The sequence below is a fragment of the Contarinia nasturtii genome, unplaced genomic scaffold (assembly GCF_009176525.2).
Source record: "Contarinia nasturtii isolate CC-2019 unplaced genomic scaffold, AAFC_CNas_1.1 Cnas_scaffold_1037, whole genome shotgun sequence".
Classification (NCBI taxonomy): domain Eukaryota; kingdom Metazoa; phylum Arthropoda; class Insecta; order Diptera; family Cecidomyiidae; genus Contarinia; species Contarinia nasturtii.
The window spans coordinates 4,067,166-4,088,033 of NW_022198383.1; the positions used below are offsets into that span (position 1 = coordinate 4,067,166).

At 34.3% G+C, this 20,868-nt stretch overlaps 2 protein-coding genes and 1 long non-coding RNA gene across 4 annotated transcripts; all 3 read left to right on the top strand.

Moving 5' to 3' along the window:
- Positions 1–9,021: 9,021 nt before the first annotated feature.
- LOC116344152 lies at positions 9,022–10,006 on the top strand. Its single transcript, XR_004201383.1, has 3 exons — positions 9,022–9,140; positions 9,356–9,525; positions 9,869–10,006. It is a non-coding gene; the product is annotated as an uncharacterized LOC116344152 (long non-coding RNA).
- A 452-nt stretch (positions 10,007–10,458) lies between these two features.
- On the top strand, positions 10,459–11,939 carry LOC116343917 (NFU1 iron-sulfur cluster scaffold homolog, mitochondrial-like). The gene is made up of 5 exons (XM_031772236.1): positions 10,459–10,678; positions 10,745–10,983; positions 11,055–11,234; positions 11,308–11,447; positions 11,632–11,939. The coding sequence occupies exons 1-5, from the start codon at positions 10,611–10,613 to the stop codon at positions 11,833–11,835; spliced, it is 831 nt and encodes a 276-aa protein (XP_031628096.1). The 5' UTR covers positions 10,459–10,610; the 3' UTR covers positions 11,836–11,939.
- A 4,441-nt stretch (positions 11,940–16,380) lies between these two features.
- On the top strand, positions 16,381–18,682 carry LOC116344322 (leucine-rich repeat transmembrane neuronal protein 2-like). 2 transcript variants are annotated; one of them, XM_031772804.1, is made up of 4 exons: positions 16,381–16,525; positions 16,644–17,670; positions 17,742–17,976; positions 18,117–18,682. In XM_031772804.1, the coding sequence occupies exons 1-3, from the start codon at positions 16,509–16,511 to the stop codon at positions 17,775–17,777; spliced, it is 1,080 nt and encodes a 359-aa protein (XP_031628664.1). In that variant the 5' UTR covers positions 16,381–16,508; the 3' UTR covers positions 17,778–17,976; positions 18,117–18,682. The 2 variants fall into 2 exon arrangements, with proteins under 2 accessions (XP_031628664.1, XP_031628663.1); XM_031772803.1 differs by having other exon boundaries at positions 16,644–17,976.
- The last annotated feature ends 2,186 nt before the right edge of the window (positions 18,683–20,868 follow it).

A 20,868-nucleotide genomic window follows, 5' to 3' on the forward strand; every position in this document is an offset into this window, starting at 1 on the left:
ACTAAACGACGCAAACTTGTTGTACTGCTCACAATGGCATTATTATAGTATACACAACAGTTTATTATACATTTCATCGTATTCCACAAGTCCGTCTGACTTGACAATTCATAGGATCGCAAGCGCGCGCAATTTGAAGCCAGGAATATCAAGTTGTTTTTCTCTGTCATTCTTTCTCTTTCTCTCTCTCTCTCTCTCTCTCTCTCTCTCTCTCGCTGTGGCTCTCTGTTAATCTTTTCTTTTTAATTTCTACTTTGCAATTTTGCAACATTGTAATGGAGAAAAAAAGTGTGCAACTTCTGTCTTTCGGTGTGTTTTACTAATAAATAGGAAAGAGAGTGAATTCTTTTCGCACATGCAACATATTTGTGTGAATTGGCCGGCAGCAGGTTCATTTTTATGCGCCTTCCTAATTTCCATGTGTGATCACTTTTGCGCATTATTGTCGATGGCTGCATGTGTTTGTATATGGAATTTGTCATTTGCAAAGGAGTCAAGTCAACACATTGAGTATAGTGTTCACATTTGGAATTCAAAAAGGCCAGTGAACAAACCAGATACATATCAATGTAATGAACACATCGCCCAAAATACATTCAATAGGCTGAAAAAGACAATTTTCAATTGTTTATTTCATGTGATTTCATTTAATGAAACACACAAGCGGATCTGTTATTTGGTTTTGGGCCAAGTGTGTGATCGCAACAGCGATTGAGACTATGTATGCATACAAAGGCGAGAAAATGAGAGCGAAAGAGAAAACAACTGCAAAAACTTACTCTATTCAAAATAAAACCGAATAAAAGAAACAAATCGAGAGCTAATACGAGAAACGACAAAACGCAAAGTAAAGTATAATATAAATAAACAAAATAAGACACATCCAACAAAAAAACACAACAACAACAACAACAAAAACGGAATACAACAAAAACAACAAACACGACAGTAAGAACAACGAATCGCTGGAACTAAATAAAACGAAAAACACACAAAATAGGTAGAAACGAAATTATGAATAAAAAAAATACATCAGCAAACGAAGAGTATACAAGCAGCCAAATGCGAAAAAAAGGTGATTAGCGGTACAAAAAAAGAGAGAGAACAACAACAAAAAAAAAAAAACAACAAAAAGTGTGCTTATAAAAATAATGTAATCGTATACGCGTAGCTCTCCACACATCATACCTTTAACCGTGTGCCATAACCGACTTGTCGATATAAAATGTTGACGAAAATGCAGCTCCATCAGAAAGAGTGCAGAAAGAATGGGAAGAGAGAAAGAGCAAGCGTGAACAACGTGGAAAAAAATATAAAGAATCATAATAAAAAAATACAAGTGAAAAAGGCAACAACACCGCACCACCACCACCAATAACAACAACAACAATAAAAAGCAACAAAGCAAGCAGTAGAGAGTTAAAGCAATAGCAAAACCATGCAGTTAAAAATTCGTATGTAAAGTGTAATATTATTAAGCGGCTTGCGAATAAGACAGAGAGCGCTGCATAAAAATCACATATGCAAGAAACGACAGAGAGAAGACAAGCGAAGAAAATCGAGAAGCAAATATCAAAATAAGCATGATTACATTTGACGCTCGTGTCGACGTTGCTTACATATGGCTTGCAATATTGCTGAAAAAGCGACGATAGTCGGCGACATATACACCGAACTCAAATAGAGCCAACATATAATGCACACATACACACAATCGCGCTCAGTAATGAACACTTGGTGAGCGTGAGCGTGAGCGCGAGCGCGAACACAATGTATGAAAAGTGAACTGAAAAAGTAATGAATTTTATGTTACGCATATGATAATTACAATTGCATACGTTTTGTTTGTTCGTTTTAGCTTTAGGTTGAGTTGGTGAGCTATGTGCTTTAATAACAGCTTGTAAAATATTGAACAAATCTCTCGGCTTTGCACTAAACAAACGTAATGTAAAGCGTCAAAGCAAACTATATGAGAAGTGCGCATATAATATACATTGTAAATAAACCGCAAAATGTGCGAGAGCGAGCACAAAAGCGCGCTCGCGCTCAAGCAACTGCTCTCTCTCTCTCACACACACACACACACATTTAAACACAGTATAGTGTACAAATGGTCGATATCTATCTGGTGGCAGTAATCAGTAAATGACAAACAAGTGAAACTTCACAAATATCCAAGTTATTGTAAACAGTTCTCTTTCATTTATGACTATTATTTACTTAATACCTTGCCATCTATCTCGCTTGCTCTCCGTTTGGCCTCTCACACTTGCTACTTCTCGGTTTGCTCATTTGTTCGCACTGTGGTCGTTTACTATTTGCTTCTATTCGAGCTGCTAATTTGTTGCATGATGCACTCGCTGAACATGAACAATATTCACCGTTGCAAGAAAACTTATTATTCAGTTATTACTCGCTTCGATTCCTGTTTCCATGCTCTCTATAACTCGAACTTAACAACAACAATAACATCCAATAACAATAACAAATGACAGGCACACACAATTACCTTCATTGCTCTAGACATGACTGTATCAGTTGATTTATCTCTCGGGCAATAGAACGTGAATTTATTCAAATCGTGATACTTATCACAACCATAAATTCCACCTCGAAGGGCATCAAATAGGAAAAAAGAAATATTTTCAAAAAATTTTGGTTTTGCCAGCATCATCAATTTTCGAACTGTTGATAAAAGTTACTTTCGGGCAACGGTCGAAATAGCAGCAATGAAAATGCGCGACAAGAAGCAATACCGTCGATTAAATGTAAACCCGCAACCTCTGATATTATGCGAGCGTCTGCTCGATCGATCGATACAAGACAGAGACATCCAGAGAGATAGATTGAGAGCAATGAGTTAACCGTAATAAACAAGAGCTGTTTAGCCTATTTAACACTCAGCTGATCGCAAGAAGATTGCACGTCACCGTTTTTCCACCGAATAAATGCCAGTCCCTATGGACAAAACTGGGAACAGCCATATGTGTGTGAGCATCATCAGAGAGATATAGAGAGAAACCGAAATGCCAGTGTCGCAAAACATAGCGAAAGGTTAGGACTAGGAATATATTTGAAATGCCGTAAAACACGTGAGCCTTATTACATGAGATTGATTTTAATACTTTCACATAAGCCCAATATCATGATAACCTCATGAAACACAAGATGATTAAATTTCAATTCCAAAACGATTTCAAACCTAAGGATATTGGATCAATATCAATAGCGCCGCAAATATGTATTTATACCCTACACAATTTTTTTTTCTCTCATTGGATTGGGGAATTCCTGCCAATGCTACAAATAAATAAATATATGTATGTGTTTTATGGTGGAAACTCATCGGAACATTGTATATATGTATAAACGTCCATTTACTGGCGCTGGAAAAACAGGTGAAATCTACCTTCGGCCGAAATCAATATATCCGTGTACACTTAATAAAAAAAAAACAACAACAACAATATTAATAAGAACATGCTACACGTAATAAAACGGAATCCATGGAATCCAGCAGCATATCGAACAATGTTGGTGGCCGTTGTTAATCGTGTGATTATATTCGTATTGGGGAATGTGTATATCCACCGATAGAGAGAGAGAGAGAGAGAGAGAAAGAGAGAGAGAGAGAGAGAAAGGGAGAGAGAAAGAGCGAATTATACGCATAAAATCGGATATGACACGATTATGCGTTCTTTGAGCGTCGGCTTTTGTTTGTGAGAGCTATCCGTTAAATAGTTACGAATAATTAATATTGCAAACATTGTATTGATGGCAAACGTTTCACTGTTCGGTGCAATGTTCGTTGAAGTGTGGCCATTTCATTCGAACCAATAATGTATGACGAGGCTCTGCACTCTCTCCGGCTCTCTGTATGTGACAGTTGAAGGAATGCATATTTAAAATTAAATATATATATATGTACTATATCTATATAATTGAACAAGCAAAGTGAGTGTGTCATTGTTTGGCTTTGTAGCTCGATGCATTTCCATTAAAATGGCATATAGAGAGAATCAAGCGATTCGAGAGTTTAACTGTTGTGCACGTCCACCGAACGAGAATTATATTATATTTGAAATGGGAAATTTTAATCGTAATGGACAGTGGTCAATCGAACCTTGCAAACAGACAAAACTCTCTCATTCTACAATATGATGTTCGGTGTCTTTCTATCTCTTTCTATCTGCCACATAGTAAATATGACACATTGATAGGCATTTACTTTGCAATGTAATATCGTAATACTATAATATTGTAATGTCCCGATTTTATATACATATAAAATACATATATGCGGATAAAGAGAGACGGAGACCGACTGAATGAGCGAGCGAGTGAGTGAATAGAGCAAGCACAAAGCGCACACAAGCAATGAGCAAGTAATATAAACAAGGATACACAATGGAATGACATGTATCTGAGTAACGGTGGCCAATGGTTTTTCGTGTGAGTGATTACAGCTTATAACTTACACACAGTGGAAATAAATTCATGCGAAAAATGAAGCTGTTGAGTTTTAGCAAATCGATAACAATGTATGCGTCCCCATGTATCGTTTTCGCCAATGCCATAGCATTGACACACGATGGATCTTTAGGTCGGTGTGTAGCGTGTTAGCGTTCAAGGATTTGTTTTTTGTTTCTTCGTATATATCGTATAGCATATGTCTTATGTCTTTTACCAATGATATTCCTTTCATTGCGTTCGATTTTTCTTCATTATATTATTTTCTTTTCTTTTTGGATTGGGTTTTTCTTCTTCTATTCTTCTTTATTCAATATGAATTTTCTTTACTTGCAAATGGTTCAATCCTTAGTCCATCGAAAAACTTTCAACAGCTTTTGCCATCGAAACGAACCGAAACGAAAACGTTGAAATTTGAGCATGTTCATGCTGTGTGTGTATATATGTATGTGATGGGTCCGAATGGATCTTCTTTTGATGGCATTTTCCGTTTATAGACAATATCGCTAAGGATCTAGTTGCCAAGGCTAATGCGCACATTTTCCCCATCTCATTCTTACATTTGCAAAATCGCGCGCGCTATAGCCCAAAAACATCTCTCCACTCTCTTGGTGTGTCGAACCACGGGCACAATATAAAGTACGGAAAATACATCACATAATATATATACAAACACCATACAATCTTCTTCGTCGTACTGTCAAAACCGAAGAGACTGTGAAAATCACCAATCCACTTGCCAGAAAGCGATTCCATCAACATTACGGCCCGAGAAGAAATGTGAATGCTGCTGCATGGGTATATAACAATAATAGCGAGCATAAAACCCGTTTACCAATGGCCAAGGAATGCCAATGAAAAGAAACACAAAACGGACCAAAAGAATCCACAAAAAGGAATCAACCAAACCAACAGAGAAAAAAAAACCATAGACACACACATCGCATATACACATGATATACAAGACTATAAGTGGGATAGAGACAGAGAGAAGCTTATTCTTATGCTTATACCATGGCTCATTCTTGGTGCGTTACACAAAAATGTATTTCCTTCTCTATTGCCGTATTTTTTTTATTGCACGTATTTTTCAACTTATCTTCGGCGTCTGTATTCGATGCGCTTGGTATATATCTATATGACGTGTGTGTGTACTTTTCACTCAAAGTTACCGAAAAATTATATGTGCAAAAGGAGCGCACTAAACGAGAGAAAAAAAGAGTACACAAAATGCCAAAAAGGAATCACTTGATCGCATAAAGTGAAAAGTATTTGCCTCTCGTCGTTTCTCGCTCTTATTCTCCCACTCTCTCGATGCATGTCAAGCACTGAAGTTGCGTGTATGGATATCGTGGCGGCTACTGCCGCTTTTTTCCTCTCCGGTGTCACATTTTTTTTGTTATTCGCTTCAAATGGCAAATGGAACAAACAGGACACAGTACATCACGTACACAAGACAGTGACTGCGATCTACGCCGCAGTTAGTACATAGTGGCGAAGAGTTTTCAAAAACTCATTGCTCGTTTGGTCTCACTCACTCTATCTCATCGTATAAATGTTGTCGGTGCGCTACAAAAAGTATTTACAAATGAATGTAAAAATGGTTTTTAATTCGCAGAAAAACGAACCGAAAAAAAAGTACACAAGAGAGGGATTGAAAAAAAAAAATAACCATCATAAAGAAAACTGTATCGAACTGACACAAAAAAAATAGGGGATCGATCCTTAGCGCTGACGCGCGGCCATAGAAATAGAGAAAAGACGACAACGAAGACGACAACAACACAGTGCAGACAATATAACATGTTCGATGAAGATGATGAGGACGAAGATGATGAGAAGGGAGTGGAAAAACACATGGAGAAATTAGCTTGATGTTTGGCAACGAAAACGATAAATAATATCAAAATAGAAAAAGAAACTGTACTTGAGTGAAAATGAAAGAAGAAAAAAAAAACGCACACGAAAAGAATTGAAAAGAAAGGAAAGAATGAAAGGAAAAAGGACATACCATAAACGCACCATCATATTGTGCAAGTGTATACGCTTCGTTGTGTTCTTTACCTAAAGATGTTCTCCCGCTCATCATCATCATCATAGTGTTTCGCTTACGACATAACCGAGGAACTTTTGAGTGCACAGCATCTCGGGTTCTTTGGATTTCGTTCGTTTTTTTTTCTTCCTTTCATTCGTTCGCCCATACATTCGTATTACTTACGTATTCCTTTATATCTACTACAACAACAACAACCGTTCTCTTTATCTTTTCCTTGCGCCTTGTTTTGCTTTCTTTTTAAATTAACACATTCGAACTGCACACAACGAGCATGGATGGATGGATGGTGGCATTTTCTTCATCGTCTATGCGTTTGTATGGGAGTATGAGTGTATAATATTTTTTTTTGTATTCGTTTCTTATTTTTTGGATTTTGTTCAGCTTCCTTTTCGGCTTTAGCATCATTATTAATTTTCATTAGAAGTGGAATTTTTCCCTTTGCTTAGCCTTTTCATTCTCTCTCTCTCGCCAGCAATACATCTCGTCTTACAATGTATATAATGCGGCGATTCGGCATTCATAGGGTCGTACTCTTTTCGGGGGTTTCTTTTTAGCTGTGTATTTTTCGTTACAGTAACAGTTTTTATTCAAATTTCCTTTTTGTGTATGTGTATGTATCTCTCTGTGCGTGTATATCTGGCCGATAAAAAGTGGTTTGAATGTGTCATTACTGTAATCAGCTACTGTCTTTCATTTAGGTTGATACGCTACCGTCACTAAACTATGCTACAGCATGAATCAATCATTTTTTGCTAATGATAATAATTGCAGCAGGAATCCGGGTAAATTGCATTTAATAAATGTTGCACATATTTATGTGATCATATTCCACCGGTGGAACGAGAGAGTGGATGGCGTGCAATCAGTATATGAAAGGTATGTGCTGTTGTTGATGCTGCTGTAACTCCATTGTAAATTTTGAAAATCGTTGCTTAATGTGTGCAAATCCTTTCTAGGATAATCGCACAGCTATTTACTCATATACAAAGCAATTAATTTATTAATATATTTGATGCATATAAAAAATAATTAATATGGCATAACATATTCAAATACCCACGGATGCACACACACACACACACTCGCACATACACGTACGTGCACACATGTTGTTTAAGTTTTGCAACATTGTTTAAAATATAAATGCCATTATCTTGTCCGAAGCTGTGATGCTCATATATCAACACCCTCTTAGTGATGAGCGCACGTATTTGCTCTCACACCATTTCGGCCCTACTTTATATTCAACAACTATACATAGTAAAATGCCAATACCATCAACTCCATCCAAATGCATCGGACCGAGAGTGAATGGGAGGACTGGCGAGCGCGCGCTTGTTCGTTCGCTCGCACATTAGATTCAAATGTAAATGCTCATTAAATTATTATTATTATCGTCCAACATACGCATTTCATTCCAATGCAATTTTGCATAAAACACAAACAGATAAAGCGAGCGTGAGATAGAGAGAGAGTGAATGAGAGTCCAAGCATGTAATAACAGGGGGTGTTAAAGAGAGATGGAAAAACTATTAATTCAAAATTCTGGTCAAATGCATTCTCACATACATTTAAATATAATGCAGTCAAAACACACACTTTACACCATATATACAAAGTGTGTAAACAGGCATGAATGCCTGACAGACCACAAACAATGAATACACCTCATCGTTCATCGCTGCTCGATATATGTGAGCTCATTCTCATTCACTCTCGCTCATAATGTGTGTCGCTGTTATAATTTGGCCCCGTGTTCACTTTCTCACTCTACCCGCCGCACGGGCAACTCTCAAACGGTAGATCAATTGCTCATTACAATGCGTTCATGAAATCGTTTTGTTTGGTCATCTCCTCTATTTACAAGTTTGTTGTTTTTTTTTATTGTGAAATGCCGCAGGTCACTGCGTTATTATGCGCTCATTATATGGAGAAGAAATAGAAGTACAAAAAAATATAGATAGACAAGTAGTTTGTTTCATTTTGTTTAAATTACCCTCCTTATGCGAGTCAATCTAATTCAAATGCCACCTGATTGACATTGTTCGATGTGAGGCCCTCAACAACAATAACAAAACGAAAGAAATGAACAAATAGGTTGCATGTCAACCTCAAAAATGTGGATATATATATATTTTTCTCTTGAGCATCGGCTTTGAAACATGCAAAAAGACACACAAATACCTTTCAACACACATTCTCACCGCACATTGTTTTCGATTTATTGTTCAAAGAAGTGTATTGTACTCAAACAACGATTAACTAAACCTTAATTTATCATCGAATCCTTCATTCCACAAAGCTTTTGCAATGCGATCAACAAGTAAATGCATGCATTTTGTATTTTCAATTTTAAGAACGAGATTTTGCCGGTAAATATTTCCCAATATATTTTAAACATTACGCATAAATGCCAGTAATCGTTCCATCAATTGACATGAAGTTGAATGCATTTCCAACGTAGTATCATTTTCCACCGTACAAAAATTCAATTTGACACAATTCGGTGTGGAGCTCACACACGACCGTCGATTCGTTCATTTCATCGCCGCATTCAACAGAAGACACACGTGTTTATCGAAAACTCGTGGACAAACTGATCACACAAATTAAGGTAATTTTTGTGCTTTTTTCTTAAACTATAATCGATTGATTTTCTGATGACAAAAATAACATATTTTTTTTATGAAAATCATTTATGATTAAACATGTTATGCACCACCATCTGAGTTTTTTTTTTTAATCTTTTTTTTTGTGTTTGTGAAAGTTTGAATAATCGAAAACTTAATTTTTTGTTTGATTCTCTCATTAATCTTACCATCTGGTTAGATAATGTCGAAGAAATTAATTATGTTGGACGAATTTGGATGGTCACCAAGGAAAATTTCGAACAGATGAGCTGAAATTCATCGCTGAAAATGTACATGTGAAACATGCATTGGTTCAATGAATCCTAACCTTAACACACCATGTGCTGTTGACACCGCAATCAGTTGAAGGTAATTCAAGTCTTTTGTTTTATTTTCTCAAGAGAATTTTAGTTTGTTTTGAGAATTATTCTGATCATTTTGTGAAATTTATGAGATCTTGTGATTTCGTTTTTTTTTTTTGCCTTGACCGGTGGCAAGAGCTATTTGTTATTCAATAATAGTAGGCTCTAATCAATTGAGGCTAGAATAAAGACCAAACTCTTTATAACGCCGTACTTGGCTATGTTCCTAATCCAATGAATATAGCGAAGTCCCATTTTAATATCGAGTTACACTTAAATCGCTTTTTTTATGTTGATGAAACACAGCGAAAAAAGACATGTTGACTAATTCATTTTGGTTTTTGTTTCAGATGGTTACCGGTTTGACTCTCTCGCATCAAAATTGCCGCATACGGGCGGAAGCATAAATTGATTAAAGCGTATTTTGACGTTGAATAAATTGAAAACCTTAAATGGGCACAAATAAATACATTGAAAATTAAAACGAATCGCTCTCTTTTATTTCTATTATTGATTGAGTGATTTTTTTTTGAGATTTTAGATATTTATTAACGAAGAAAAAGTACGAATTAAAATGTGAGTAAAACTTTCGATCTTCGGTTGGGCAGATAGGTTGAATATATTTCAGCTTCATCTTTTGCGAGTACGAATGATATGCCGAACCATAGATATGGAAATGAAAATTCGCCAATATGCAAACGCTTCTTCTACCCATTGATACATTGATAAGAAACCCTAGAGTCTGCTCAACATGCACTGTCGCCGCTTTTTTTAATAACCAGCCCGAAATCATTTGAACAAATTTCTTCATTTTTTTTTCAATGATAAAAAAAAGGAAATACTGAAAAAAACCTAACCGCAAATTTCGAATTGTTTCACATTTCACGTGGTCCGTTTTGTCGATGTAAGTATGAAACCACCAGAAAGCGATGATAGTTCAGCTGTCAGATGTGACAGATTATTTTACATAGCAAAACATTGCGACGAAAAAAAAGTCGCGTAATAAAAATCGAAATTGTACAATGTTTTTTCGCCTTGATCATTAAATTTCGTATAGTTTATTGAGTGAATTAATTTAACTGTGTCAGAAAAATGTTGAGAAATTTCATAAAAATTCCATCGCAGACTGGTATCTTGCGCCAAATTCCACGAAAAATTAGGTAAGATTAACAATCAATATTGATTCATATGTGTTCTAATTCCATGAGAATTTTGTTTTTCGGCAGTACATTGCAGAAAATTAGTAATTCTAGCAGGAATGATGCAGTATTAAATGCAACATCCGGACATCTCTTGGCAAACAGAGCCACAGCAGTGACAATACAATCGTATCGTACAATGTTTATTCAAACTCAGGAGACACCGAATCCGGATTCCTTAAAATTTGTACCGGGCGTTGAAGTATTGGGAAAAGGCAGTACGATGGACTTTCCGAGCCTAGAGAGTGCACATTCAAGTCCATTGGGTAAGGAATTGACCATTTCCAGTTGAATTTTGATTCAAATTGATCTTATCAATTGGTTTTTATTGCAACAGCCAAGCTGCTATTCCGCATCGAAGGAGTGCGTGGTGTATTTTTTGGAAATGACTTCATTACAGTGTCCAAACAAGAAGAAACTGAATGGGGTTTATTAAAACCAGAAATATTTGCGGTCATCATGGATTTCTTTGCCAGCGGATTACCAATCGTGCACGAAAAAACAAACAACGAATCGCGTAAGTAACAAAAGAAAATCAAATCTTTTATTCGGTCACTAATGATGGATCGCATGTTTTTTTATCTACTTAGAAATTAATGAAGACGACGATGAAACGGTTATGATGATCAAAGAGCTATTAGACACACGCATTCGACCGACCGTACAAGAGGATGGCGGCGATATTACATTCATTTCGTTTAAAGACGGTATTGTTTCATTAAGAATGCAGGTGATTATCGCATCTATTTTTGGCTTTATGATTTACATAGCTACTATTGTGTAAATTCGATTCTGTCTATTTCTAAACCGATTTCCTTGTTCTTTCTTTGGTGATTGCTTTTCCTGTTTTTATTTTCATTTGTCACATCGTTAAATTCAATTGTCTTCATAAAATTTGAATTTATTTACTATAGGGTTCGTGCACATCGTGCCCCAGTTCGATCGTTACATTAAAAAACGGTGTCCAAAATATGCTGCAATTTTATATCCCAGAAGTTGTGAGTGTAGAGCAAGTGTTTGACGAATCGGACAAAATGTCACAAAAAGAGTTTACAAAATTGGAAGAGAAAATTATGACAAAACCAAAAGCCGCAACGGATGAAAATGAGGCAAAATAGAATTAAAAATATCGAATGAAATTTACCCTATGAATATGTAAATAGCTTGTTAATCGAAAGATAAAGAAAAAAAAACGCGCTTAATTCAAGGCTGCAGAAATGAATAATTTGCTTTTTTATTTCTATTTATTTCCTGAATTTAAGCAGTAACTTTGTCAATTGTTTAATAAATAGGTACTTCATGCAGCTGCTTCAACTTATGGACACCTTTGAAGCGTGGCTTAAAAATTGTCTTAATTTATACTAATATCACGTATTTTGCGTGCGATTCCAAAGCAGAAAAAGTTTATTTACATTTATTCATGATGTCGTTTCTATCCAAAATGAAAGCTGCTGTATCTATCTTTAGACAGAAATGATCGCATATGTTTGAAATGCGTGTGTTTCAATCATATTTTGACGATTTACCAAATTTGTTAGGCTGAAGCAAGGGTTCGTTGAATGGTTTTGCAAACTATCGAATTTCACATTGGCAGATCGATATGTCGACCTTAAAATTCGCACGTTCAAGTATTTCAAATGTTTGTTCGATTATTTAGTGGTTGAAAATGTTGAGTTATTTCACTCTTTTATAATAAATCCAAGTTTGATTGGCTTTGCTCAGGTGTTTTTTTTTTAAATGGTTGAGATCTCAAGTCCAAGCGGAATATTCCCAGAGAGAGAGTGACGGAGAAATGAGAGAAATTGATATGCAATCAAAGACATAAAATCTTGTTTTAATTTACATAAAATTATATAGTCTTTTATAAAAAATCGTCGCGAAAAAGGAGAAAAGAATTTAAAACAAAGTGAGAAATAAAAATGCTTAAGAAAACATATATTTATGGCTTTTAATGGAAAAAATATTTTTTTGCCCTCTTCTTCAGACTTACTAGACTGTTTTTTGATGCCAAAATTGCGTTTTAAAGAAACCGGTTTCAGACCTTCAACTCTATAATGGGTGTGTAATAAATTGTCATTCGCCAAAAATGTGTCTTCAGCGAAAAAAAAAATTGTGTCTGATTAGGGTGTTGACAAATTCAAGTAGCCAAATATTTACCTTTTAGCTGTAACATTGAAAATTTCAGACATTAAAATAAGAACAACGACTCTCTAATTAGTTCATCAGCGATATTAGATTGACGAAATTTTATTGCAGACTACTGTCGCCCACAGTGCGAAGAAAGAAACAAAAAGAAAAGACGGTAAATGAATAATTGGTGTAGAATTCACAGTTGCTTATGGTGTACAAAATTTTGCGAACGCAGCCAACAATAAAGACTGAGTTAGTCTTTGATCAGCTGTTTAGTGTATAAATATTTAATAATGTTCGATGTGGAAATAAAGACACAGACATGCTCCAGCTGACAAAACCAAGAACAAAACGACCACAAATTACGTTTTATTACTTTTTTTTATTCAAATGCAATAATTCAATTGTTATCGCATTAATTTCTGCTGGTGAAGAAAAATGAACTACAGTCTCGATGCACTACAATATTTCTCCATGCATGACACAATGGTGCTCAAATAATTTCCGAAAAAGAAAAGAATCAATTAAATATATATATATATAATAATAATCAGTTGAACCGTAAATTTTGAGTTGATTCGAGTATATAAACCGAATGATAAGGAGTAATGTGACTGAATGATAAGAAAGTGACAAAATAAATCACATTCAAATCTGCGATTTTGACATTTTTATTTCATTTTAAAGGTCACATGCAATTTTCTTCGTCAATGGCATACATATCACACATTCACACGATACGGCACAAATAAAAGAGCAAACAAAATAGTACGCAAAATAAAAATGACGTTAGAAATTAGGATTTTATACGACGCTAAGAGCTGATAGCATATATACTGTTGAACAATCTACGCAATTCAGTTTCGATTTTACATAACAAGACAAGAGAATGCGTGAATATCTTTGAGACAAACAAGAAATCATCTTTGACAAATTCAAAATATCGAATGATCCCAACCGCTTTATTTCTTCACGATTCTATTTTTGATCTCAACTTAATTGTTTGCTGCGACGAATAATAAGAAGAAAAAACATGCCCTGTCATATTTTGATGTCAAACTGGCCATGACTTTGATCTCAACAATATATTCTAGAGGCATACGCATTGTCTAGAGAAAAAAAAGTAATTTTGCAACTTTGAGATTTCAGGTTTGATATTCGAAACCATATGTTATGTTTTTTTCCTACTCGTGCCGAAGTAAATCATGCAGCAGTTTTTGCTCATTAGTTTTGAAAAAAAAAAAAAAACAAATTGATTGCACACAAAAAAGCGAGCTAAAATAAGATTAGCAACGTCTTTCAAACGCTATCACTCTGTTGCAATGAACAACTTTATCAATTGCGTTAATTTCGTTTGTCGGCATATAGCTTTCGCGTTTTGAAATTGCACTGAGAGAAGAAAATGAAGAAATGAAAAACTCTACACAAATCATCTCGTCCGTCCGTTTCTTCTATCGTGATTCGAACCTATCTCATTTAACTACAACACCGTCGAATCGAATGACTCTGGTTGAATGCAAAGTTTGTATTGCAAACACACAAAATAAAAACCGGTGTGTGATGTTTTCGTGAAAGTTGCACGCACGAATCAATGCACAACAATCGGGCTATTTTGATAGTTGTTTATGCAACTTTTACTGAAAATGAAGTTTTGATTTATAGCACAATCACAGTTTTGGATTACACTCATTTCACGGCTATTCGAGCCTCATTTCGCATGCTCACCGCTAATTTATAACATATCCACGCATATTTCCACTGTGGTTTGTATATAGTGACCATTAAAGAGAGAGAGAAAAATAGAAAAAAAAATACTAACAATAATAAAAAACAACCATTTCCTCGTCTTGCTGTCTATTTAGATTCGCGCGTATACCATTGCATACCTCAATAACAACAAAAACAACGCCTCTTCAAACCAAGCAAACCTAATGATGTGTCATGCCTTAGTTTTTTTCGTGTTGTTGTTGCATTGTTTGCACATTAAGTAGACGTTTCTGTAAATTTGTTTCGTAATCGACGAAGGGGCCAGTATATACAAGCATTTCGTCAATTCTGTTTGACTTCAGTTATTGATCAAGACTTGAACTGCAATCGATACGCAAAACGATAATATGACATGGGTTGCGTGAACTTCTTCTTATTTTTGAAGCATCATTCCATAAAATCTCCATACAAAAAACAGCTGTTCGACATGATCGACCGAAAAACCTGATTTAAAATTTCGATTTTTTTTTTCACTCGATTTTAAATTCTTTGGGTTTTTGTTTCGTAGCATCGGTATATGATATCCATTTTTCATGAAACGTTAATGTAAAAATACAGTGAATTCTTTGTAGTAGTACAGATATGTACCATTCGTCCAACCTAGGGCGAGGGGGGTAATACATTTGCATGCGTAAATGCGCGAGGAATTCAAAATTATATGGGCTAGAAGTGAATCTTGTGTACCAAGTGGGTTCAACCTGGTCTAAAGTGTTCTAGATGGTGAGAACATATTTGATTGGCTGCGAATAAAAGTGGAAATAGTCGATTTCAAATGTTCTCGATCTCTTAATAAGAGAGAATGTTTGAGGTCTATACCATTGCGAACGAAAAGTTTATTTCCACTTATGTTCTGAAGCACTCAACATTTAGTACACACTCCAAAAGTTAAACAGTCGTAAAACACAAGAAATAAATCCAGACCAAAGCCGATGAAAACAATGGAAAGTTTGCAAAAAAAAATAATAAAAGAAAGAAACAAAACAACAACAGAGTCCAGGTTTGTATAACTCAAAAGGTGGATTTGCAAAAATGCTCTGCAAAATAGTTGCGGATAGGAGATCGAAAAAGGGAAAATCTCTGTACGAAAAAGGGAAAATCGTTTTGCACAAAGAGCCAAATGGATGGAAGGTATGGTAAAATTCAAAAATGTAATAATAGATTGGTCATTTTTTGTTTGATGCATCATATTGAAGTGGCGGCATTAAAAAAGTATCCGTATACTTACTTAGCACCACTTTCTGTGCCAATTTTCAGTATAGAATCATCGGAATTTATATTCAATTGAAAATTTAAAATTATTTTCATTTCTCACAATCATTCCATATCGGAATAGCAGGGGATTTTCATATTTTGTTTTTTTTTACTGTATTTCGAATTGCAGCAAATTGAATTGATAATCAATTGCTTCTTGTTTAAGTTCACTTAAAAAATTAACGCGCTGTACAAAAATAGACCACTAAAAAAGATTAACTAACTTCAATGGAAATCTCACAATGTTGAGCAAATTATATGATTCTCCGAAGAATTCTATTGTTTTGTAAAAATGGAAAAATTCCCCTTGTGGGAGAGAGAGAGAGAAAGAGGAAGAGCTAGAGAGAACGAAAGAAAGAATGCATACATAAAAATTGGAAACAAAGAATAAATGCGATCCCTTCCTTTTAGTCTATTGTATTTCAAGTCTCTGAATTTTGGTTCTGTTTGTCTGAAGGTCAAATTCTGATCATTTAGTTAGTCTTCACTCATCATTCAAACTGAAAGAACGCACATCGACTAGAAAAAAAAAGTTATCCAGAACTTTACTGTAATATTTAAATAATATTTTTTGTTATAAGTCAGAGAATTGTGTTAGTTGGTTTTCGAATTAATCACCAAGCAACTGAATTTTCAATTGAAAATGTCTTCAAAAATCTGGTAATACAATATTTTTGACTAAAATTTGAATTTTCTGTAGAAAACTCAAACCAATCTCAAGTGTTTCACACAAAAAAAACTGCAAATCTGTTTTTCATTAAAATCCTTATTATTTCAGTAAACTGTTGCTGCTAGCATCGATTTTCTCTTTCATTCCATCGTTGACATCATTTCACATTCGCGTTTATTTCCATGATAGACGTTCTTCCTCCATAGACGGAAAAAATATCTGTAAATGCAAAAATTTAACAAATGTGTATGCTGCAAACAGTTCTATAGAGTTATTACCGAGTCGTTTCTTAGCTAATTGTCATAGTTTGGAATATTTGGTTCTATCGAATAACAAACTTACAGAAATCCCATATGACGCATTCTATAATTTATCTAATTTATATAGCTTAGATTTATCAGTAAATCAACTCACCACTTTACCTAGAGACGTTTTCAAACCATTAACTAATTTAATGTCCTTAATATTGACTGAAAATCGAATTGAAATAATTGATTCAAATATGTTTTTTCATAATCAAAATTTTGGTCATTTAAACATACATTCAAATAACCTGAGAACTATTGAACCCAAATCATTTATACGTACGTTTAAAAGATTATCAAACTCTTTGAATCTGGCCAATAATCGTAATTTAAATAGTGATGATTTTTTTCATGAAATCGATAATTTTGAAGCAATAAATGTGGCAAATTGTGGATTTAAAGAACTTTTTATCCCAAGGAATGTTGACCAAATTAATGCAATTGGCAATGATATATCTTATATCACGGCTCATCCCAATAGTACATTGCGATCCTTGTTTTTATCACATAATAGCTTTACCAATCTCTCACGTATTCCATCATTAGTTAACTTACAATCCTTGCTAATTGGCAATGGCATTGATCATATTAATTTTTTTGATCTTTCCCATTTAAAAAAATTAAAGTATCTGCTTATTGAATTGAATCCAAAACAGAATATTAGCGTTGCTGAAATAAAGAAAAGTTTACCATCTTTTAGAAAACTGTACATAACATCTCCTGATTTAAGTATCGAAAAGCAAAAACGGATTTTAAATGATTTTAAAGAACACAAATTAAATATTTCCATTAATGGTAAAGAATACCCTTGGGAACGGGAACAAAAAGAGGTTAGCTCATACATAAGACATACTTGTCACGAATATTTTGTTTGAATACAATTTTGTTTTTGTTTTTTTAGAAATTTTTAAACATACTACGTTGCTTTAAGACATAATATAAATATAAATTTAACGAACGATATATAGGGAGATATTTTGCACTTTAATTCGGTCTAAAATCGTTACTTGTTTTAGTTAATTGAAAGTGTGTATAGAATTGTATTTAATTAATTTGCCAATTTAAAGAGAGATAGAGAAGAAGAAAAAGAAACACGAAAATAGTCGTATAAAGTTTTGAAATTCGACACCAAAATGGTAAGTATTCACATTGCACAATACATTTGTTTGATTTTTCCTTCTGATTTTTTATATTGTTGATTTACTTTACTTTCATATTAATGAAGAATTATCATTTCGAAGCTTTATTTAATGAAAATTATTTCCTTTTTTTTCAGATCTTCGCAATTTTTGTGTGTACTTTAATTATGCTGCTTAAATATAGCAGTGCAGTTATATTATCGCATCCACGCCTAGGATTAAGAGAACTGTGGGATGCAAACCTCCGAGAGCATTTCGAAACAATGGATGTAGGAGAGGCCCACAAAATACTGCAAGGTGATTTTAAATTTTGTGCACAAACGTAGCAAGCGTTATACATCTATTCGGAAGAGATAAGGTTGACAGTTGGTACTGTTACGAGCAATATTTCGATGCTATTGAAGCCATAACACTATTTAATAAGACTGGAACTATATTCCACGAAGCAAGTAGATATAGAAAAGACCATCCTAGTTGTTGGATTTACATGAAACATCCAATAGTTTGCCGTATATTCGACATGGAACCTGGCGGCTCACAAATTATTTGTATACAGCACTTCGTCGATCATAACTCCGAAATTGATCAGAGAATAGTATCAGTCCGGTTTTTATTCGGTGAAAGATTAAGGACACCGGTAAAAAAAGTACACTCTTCTCGATATGTTGATGGTTTGTTTTCTTTATAAATTTATTTTTTTTATGTAATTTTAAAATCGATTTTTTAGTTTCAAAAATCTTTATTTACTTCAGTCAAAATCAAATCTGATTCAAATGTTTTTTGTCGTTTCGGTTCTATTCCAATAAAAAAATTTAATGTTTCCATAGATTTTGTTTCATTTCACGCTTAATATTGTTTAGCAAAAGATGATATTCATTCGTTTCAACTGTGTCGCCAATCAATGCCTTTTAGCGCTGTTGAATCTGCGAAATTGACTCATAATTCATATTGTTTGTGTACAGTAGACTGTCATCATAGCAGAACCCAAACGCTCTACTTCGAAAGTATACCCTCTTGTGGCTTTGAATTATAAAATAATGTACCCTCTGGGGTACAATTGATACACAAAATAAATTCGAGTGTAGCACACAGTTAAATAATATTTGATGGAAATTGGTCTAACTGATTTTTTGTGCCTTTTTTTGCATTGTAGCGAATCAATTTATTTCGGTAATTCCATTTTCGACCTAACAGCGCGCATCATCTCAGAAAAAAATCATACACACGAAAGAACGATATTAAAGAAATTAGTCAAATAGAAATAGAATGTCAAATATATAAATAGGGAGAGAATTGAGCAGCCCTTTTCAAGTGCGCTTTTATATTTGATGTCACGCCCGTTGTTCTTTCATATTTTTTTCCGCTAGGAAATTGAGCAATTCATTTCAGTTTTCTTAGCGCATCGACAATTTACTCTCTTCTCATAAGTAAAAGAAATGAAAAGAAGCACGAAAAAAGCTGTGATACACGACATTGCACTGCATTTATTTGATTGTCGTCTCAAGAAATGCGACGAAGAAAGAAAAAAACCACTTCAAACATTGTTTCGAGACGCACCGGGATATTTTTTTCTTCTTTTAATTCCTTCATCGTGGGTATGGAAAAGTGAATTCTTTTCACAAACAAAGTTCTATGGTTTGATATTCAGACATTTTATCTGTGTTAGAGCTACTGTGCGGTTGTTGTTGATGTGTCCGCGCGATTGTATCATCACACTTTTGAGCGAAAACAAATGTGGACTATCAAAAATATTACAATTTGACAGCTAAATGGTGTTTATGGTGCGCGCAAAAAAGGGCCAACAAACAAAACCACACGGAGGAAGTCGAAAATGCCCGAGAAAGTGAGCAGTTGAGTTCATCGAGCCGAACAAATTAACCGTTTCAACGTTGATCTAGAAAAACAACAACGTTCAGTTTTTTTTATTGTTCTTGTTGTTGACTTGAATGTCATGTACAAATAACGATTTCTTATTTCACGTCAAACAATGAAGTCATTTAAATTTTGGATATCATTATTGATACGTTTTTCAAATTAAAAAAAAACTATTATCAATTGAACTTGATCATTCAGCGCAATTACTTTAACAACAATTATTATAGTTGACACAACAAAGAATGTTTTTCAGTTTGAAAAATACCTTTTCTACACGTTGAATTTTTATAAAATGATCGACGTGTCGATTGACATTGAATTCAATTTTTTTTGTGTTTTGAAAATCTATATTCGATGAATTTTTCACGTTTGTCAAGGAACTCTGATAATTCGTCAATTAATGATCAATTCACAAGCATTTTAAAAATATCGAATTCCAGTTTCAAACTTACCGGTATTTTTCATTCATCGAATATGGATAGATTTGAAGGAGAAAGAGTTGATTTTTTCGATAAAATGCGTCGATAATGAATTTTTTTCTTTAAAAAAGAAAACGTAAACGATGTGTCACCGTTCATTGAGAACAATGAAACTACCAATACCTTACCCAAATAGAACACGTTGCGTTGTTTTTATCATTTCGTAATTCACATTCTTGTCATTCTTCGATCCACACATTACAAATGTGTGTGAAAATAAAGTTGATAAATTTCCATGACGCTTCAAAATGTAGACCAAATTTTTTTTATTATTACTGTTTGTTTTGGTTTATTTTTTCATTATAAAGAAAGTTTATTGGCGTACAATCGTACAAATATCGAACAACTGGGTCATTGAGCTGAAGAAATAAAATTTCAAAAACAATTGAAACAAGCAGTAGAAAAACCGTTTGAAAGAAAGAAAAACCGTAATTTTGAAAGTAGCATACAGAAGTTGCCAGATCTGTTAAAATATAGAACATTTTATATGACTTTGAATTCATTTTTTGCCAATCTGTTTGTTGGTGGGCTGATT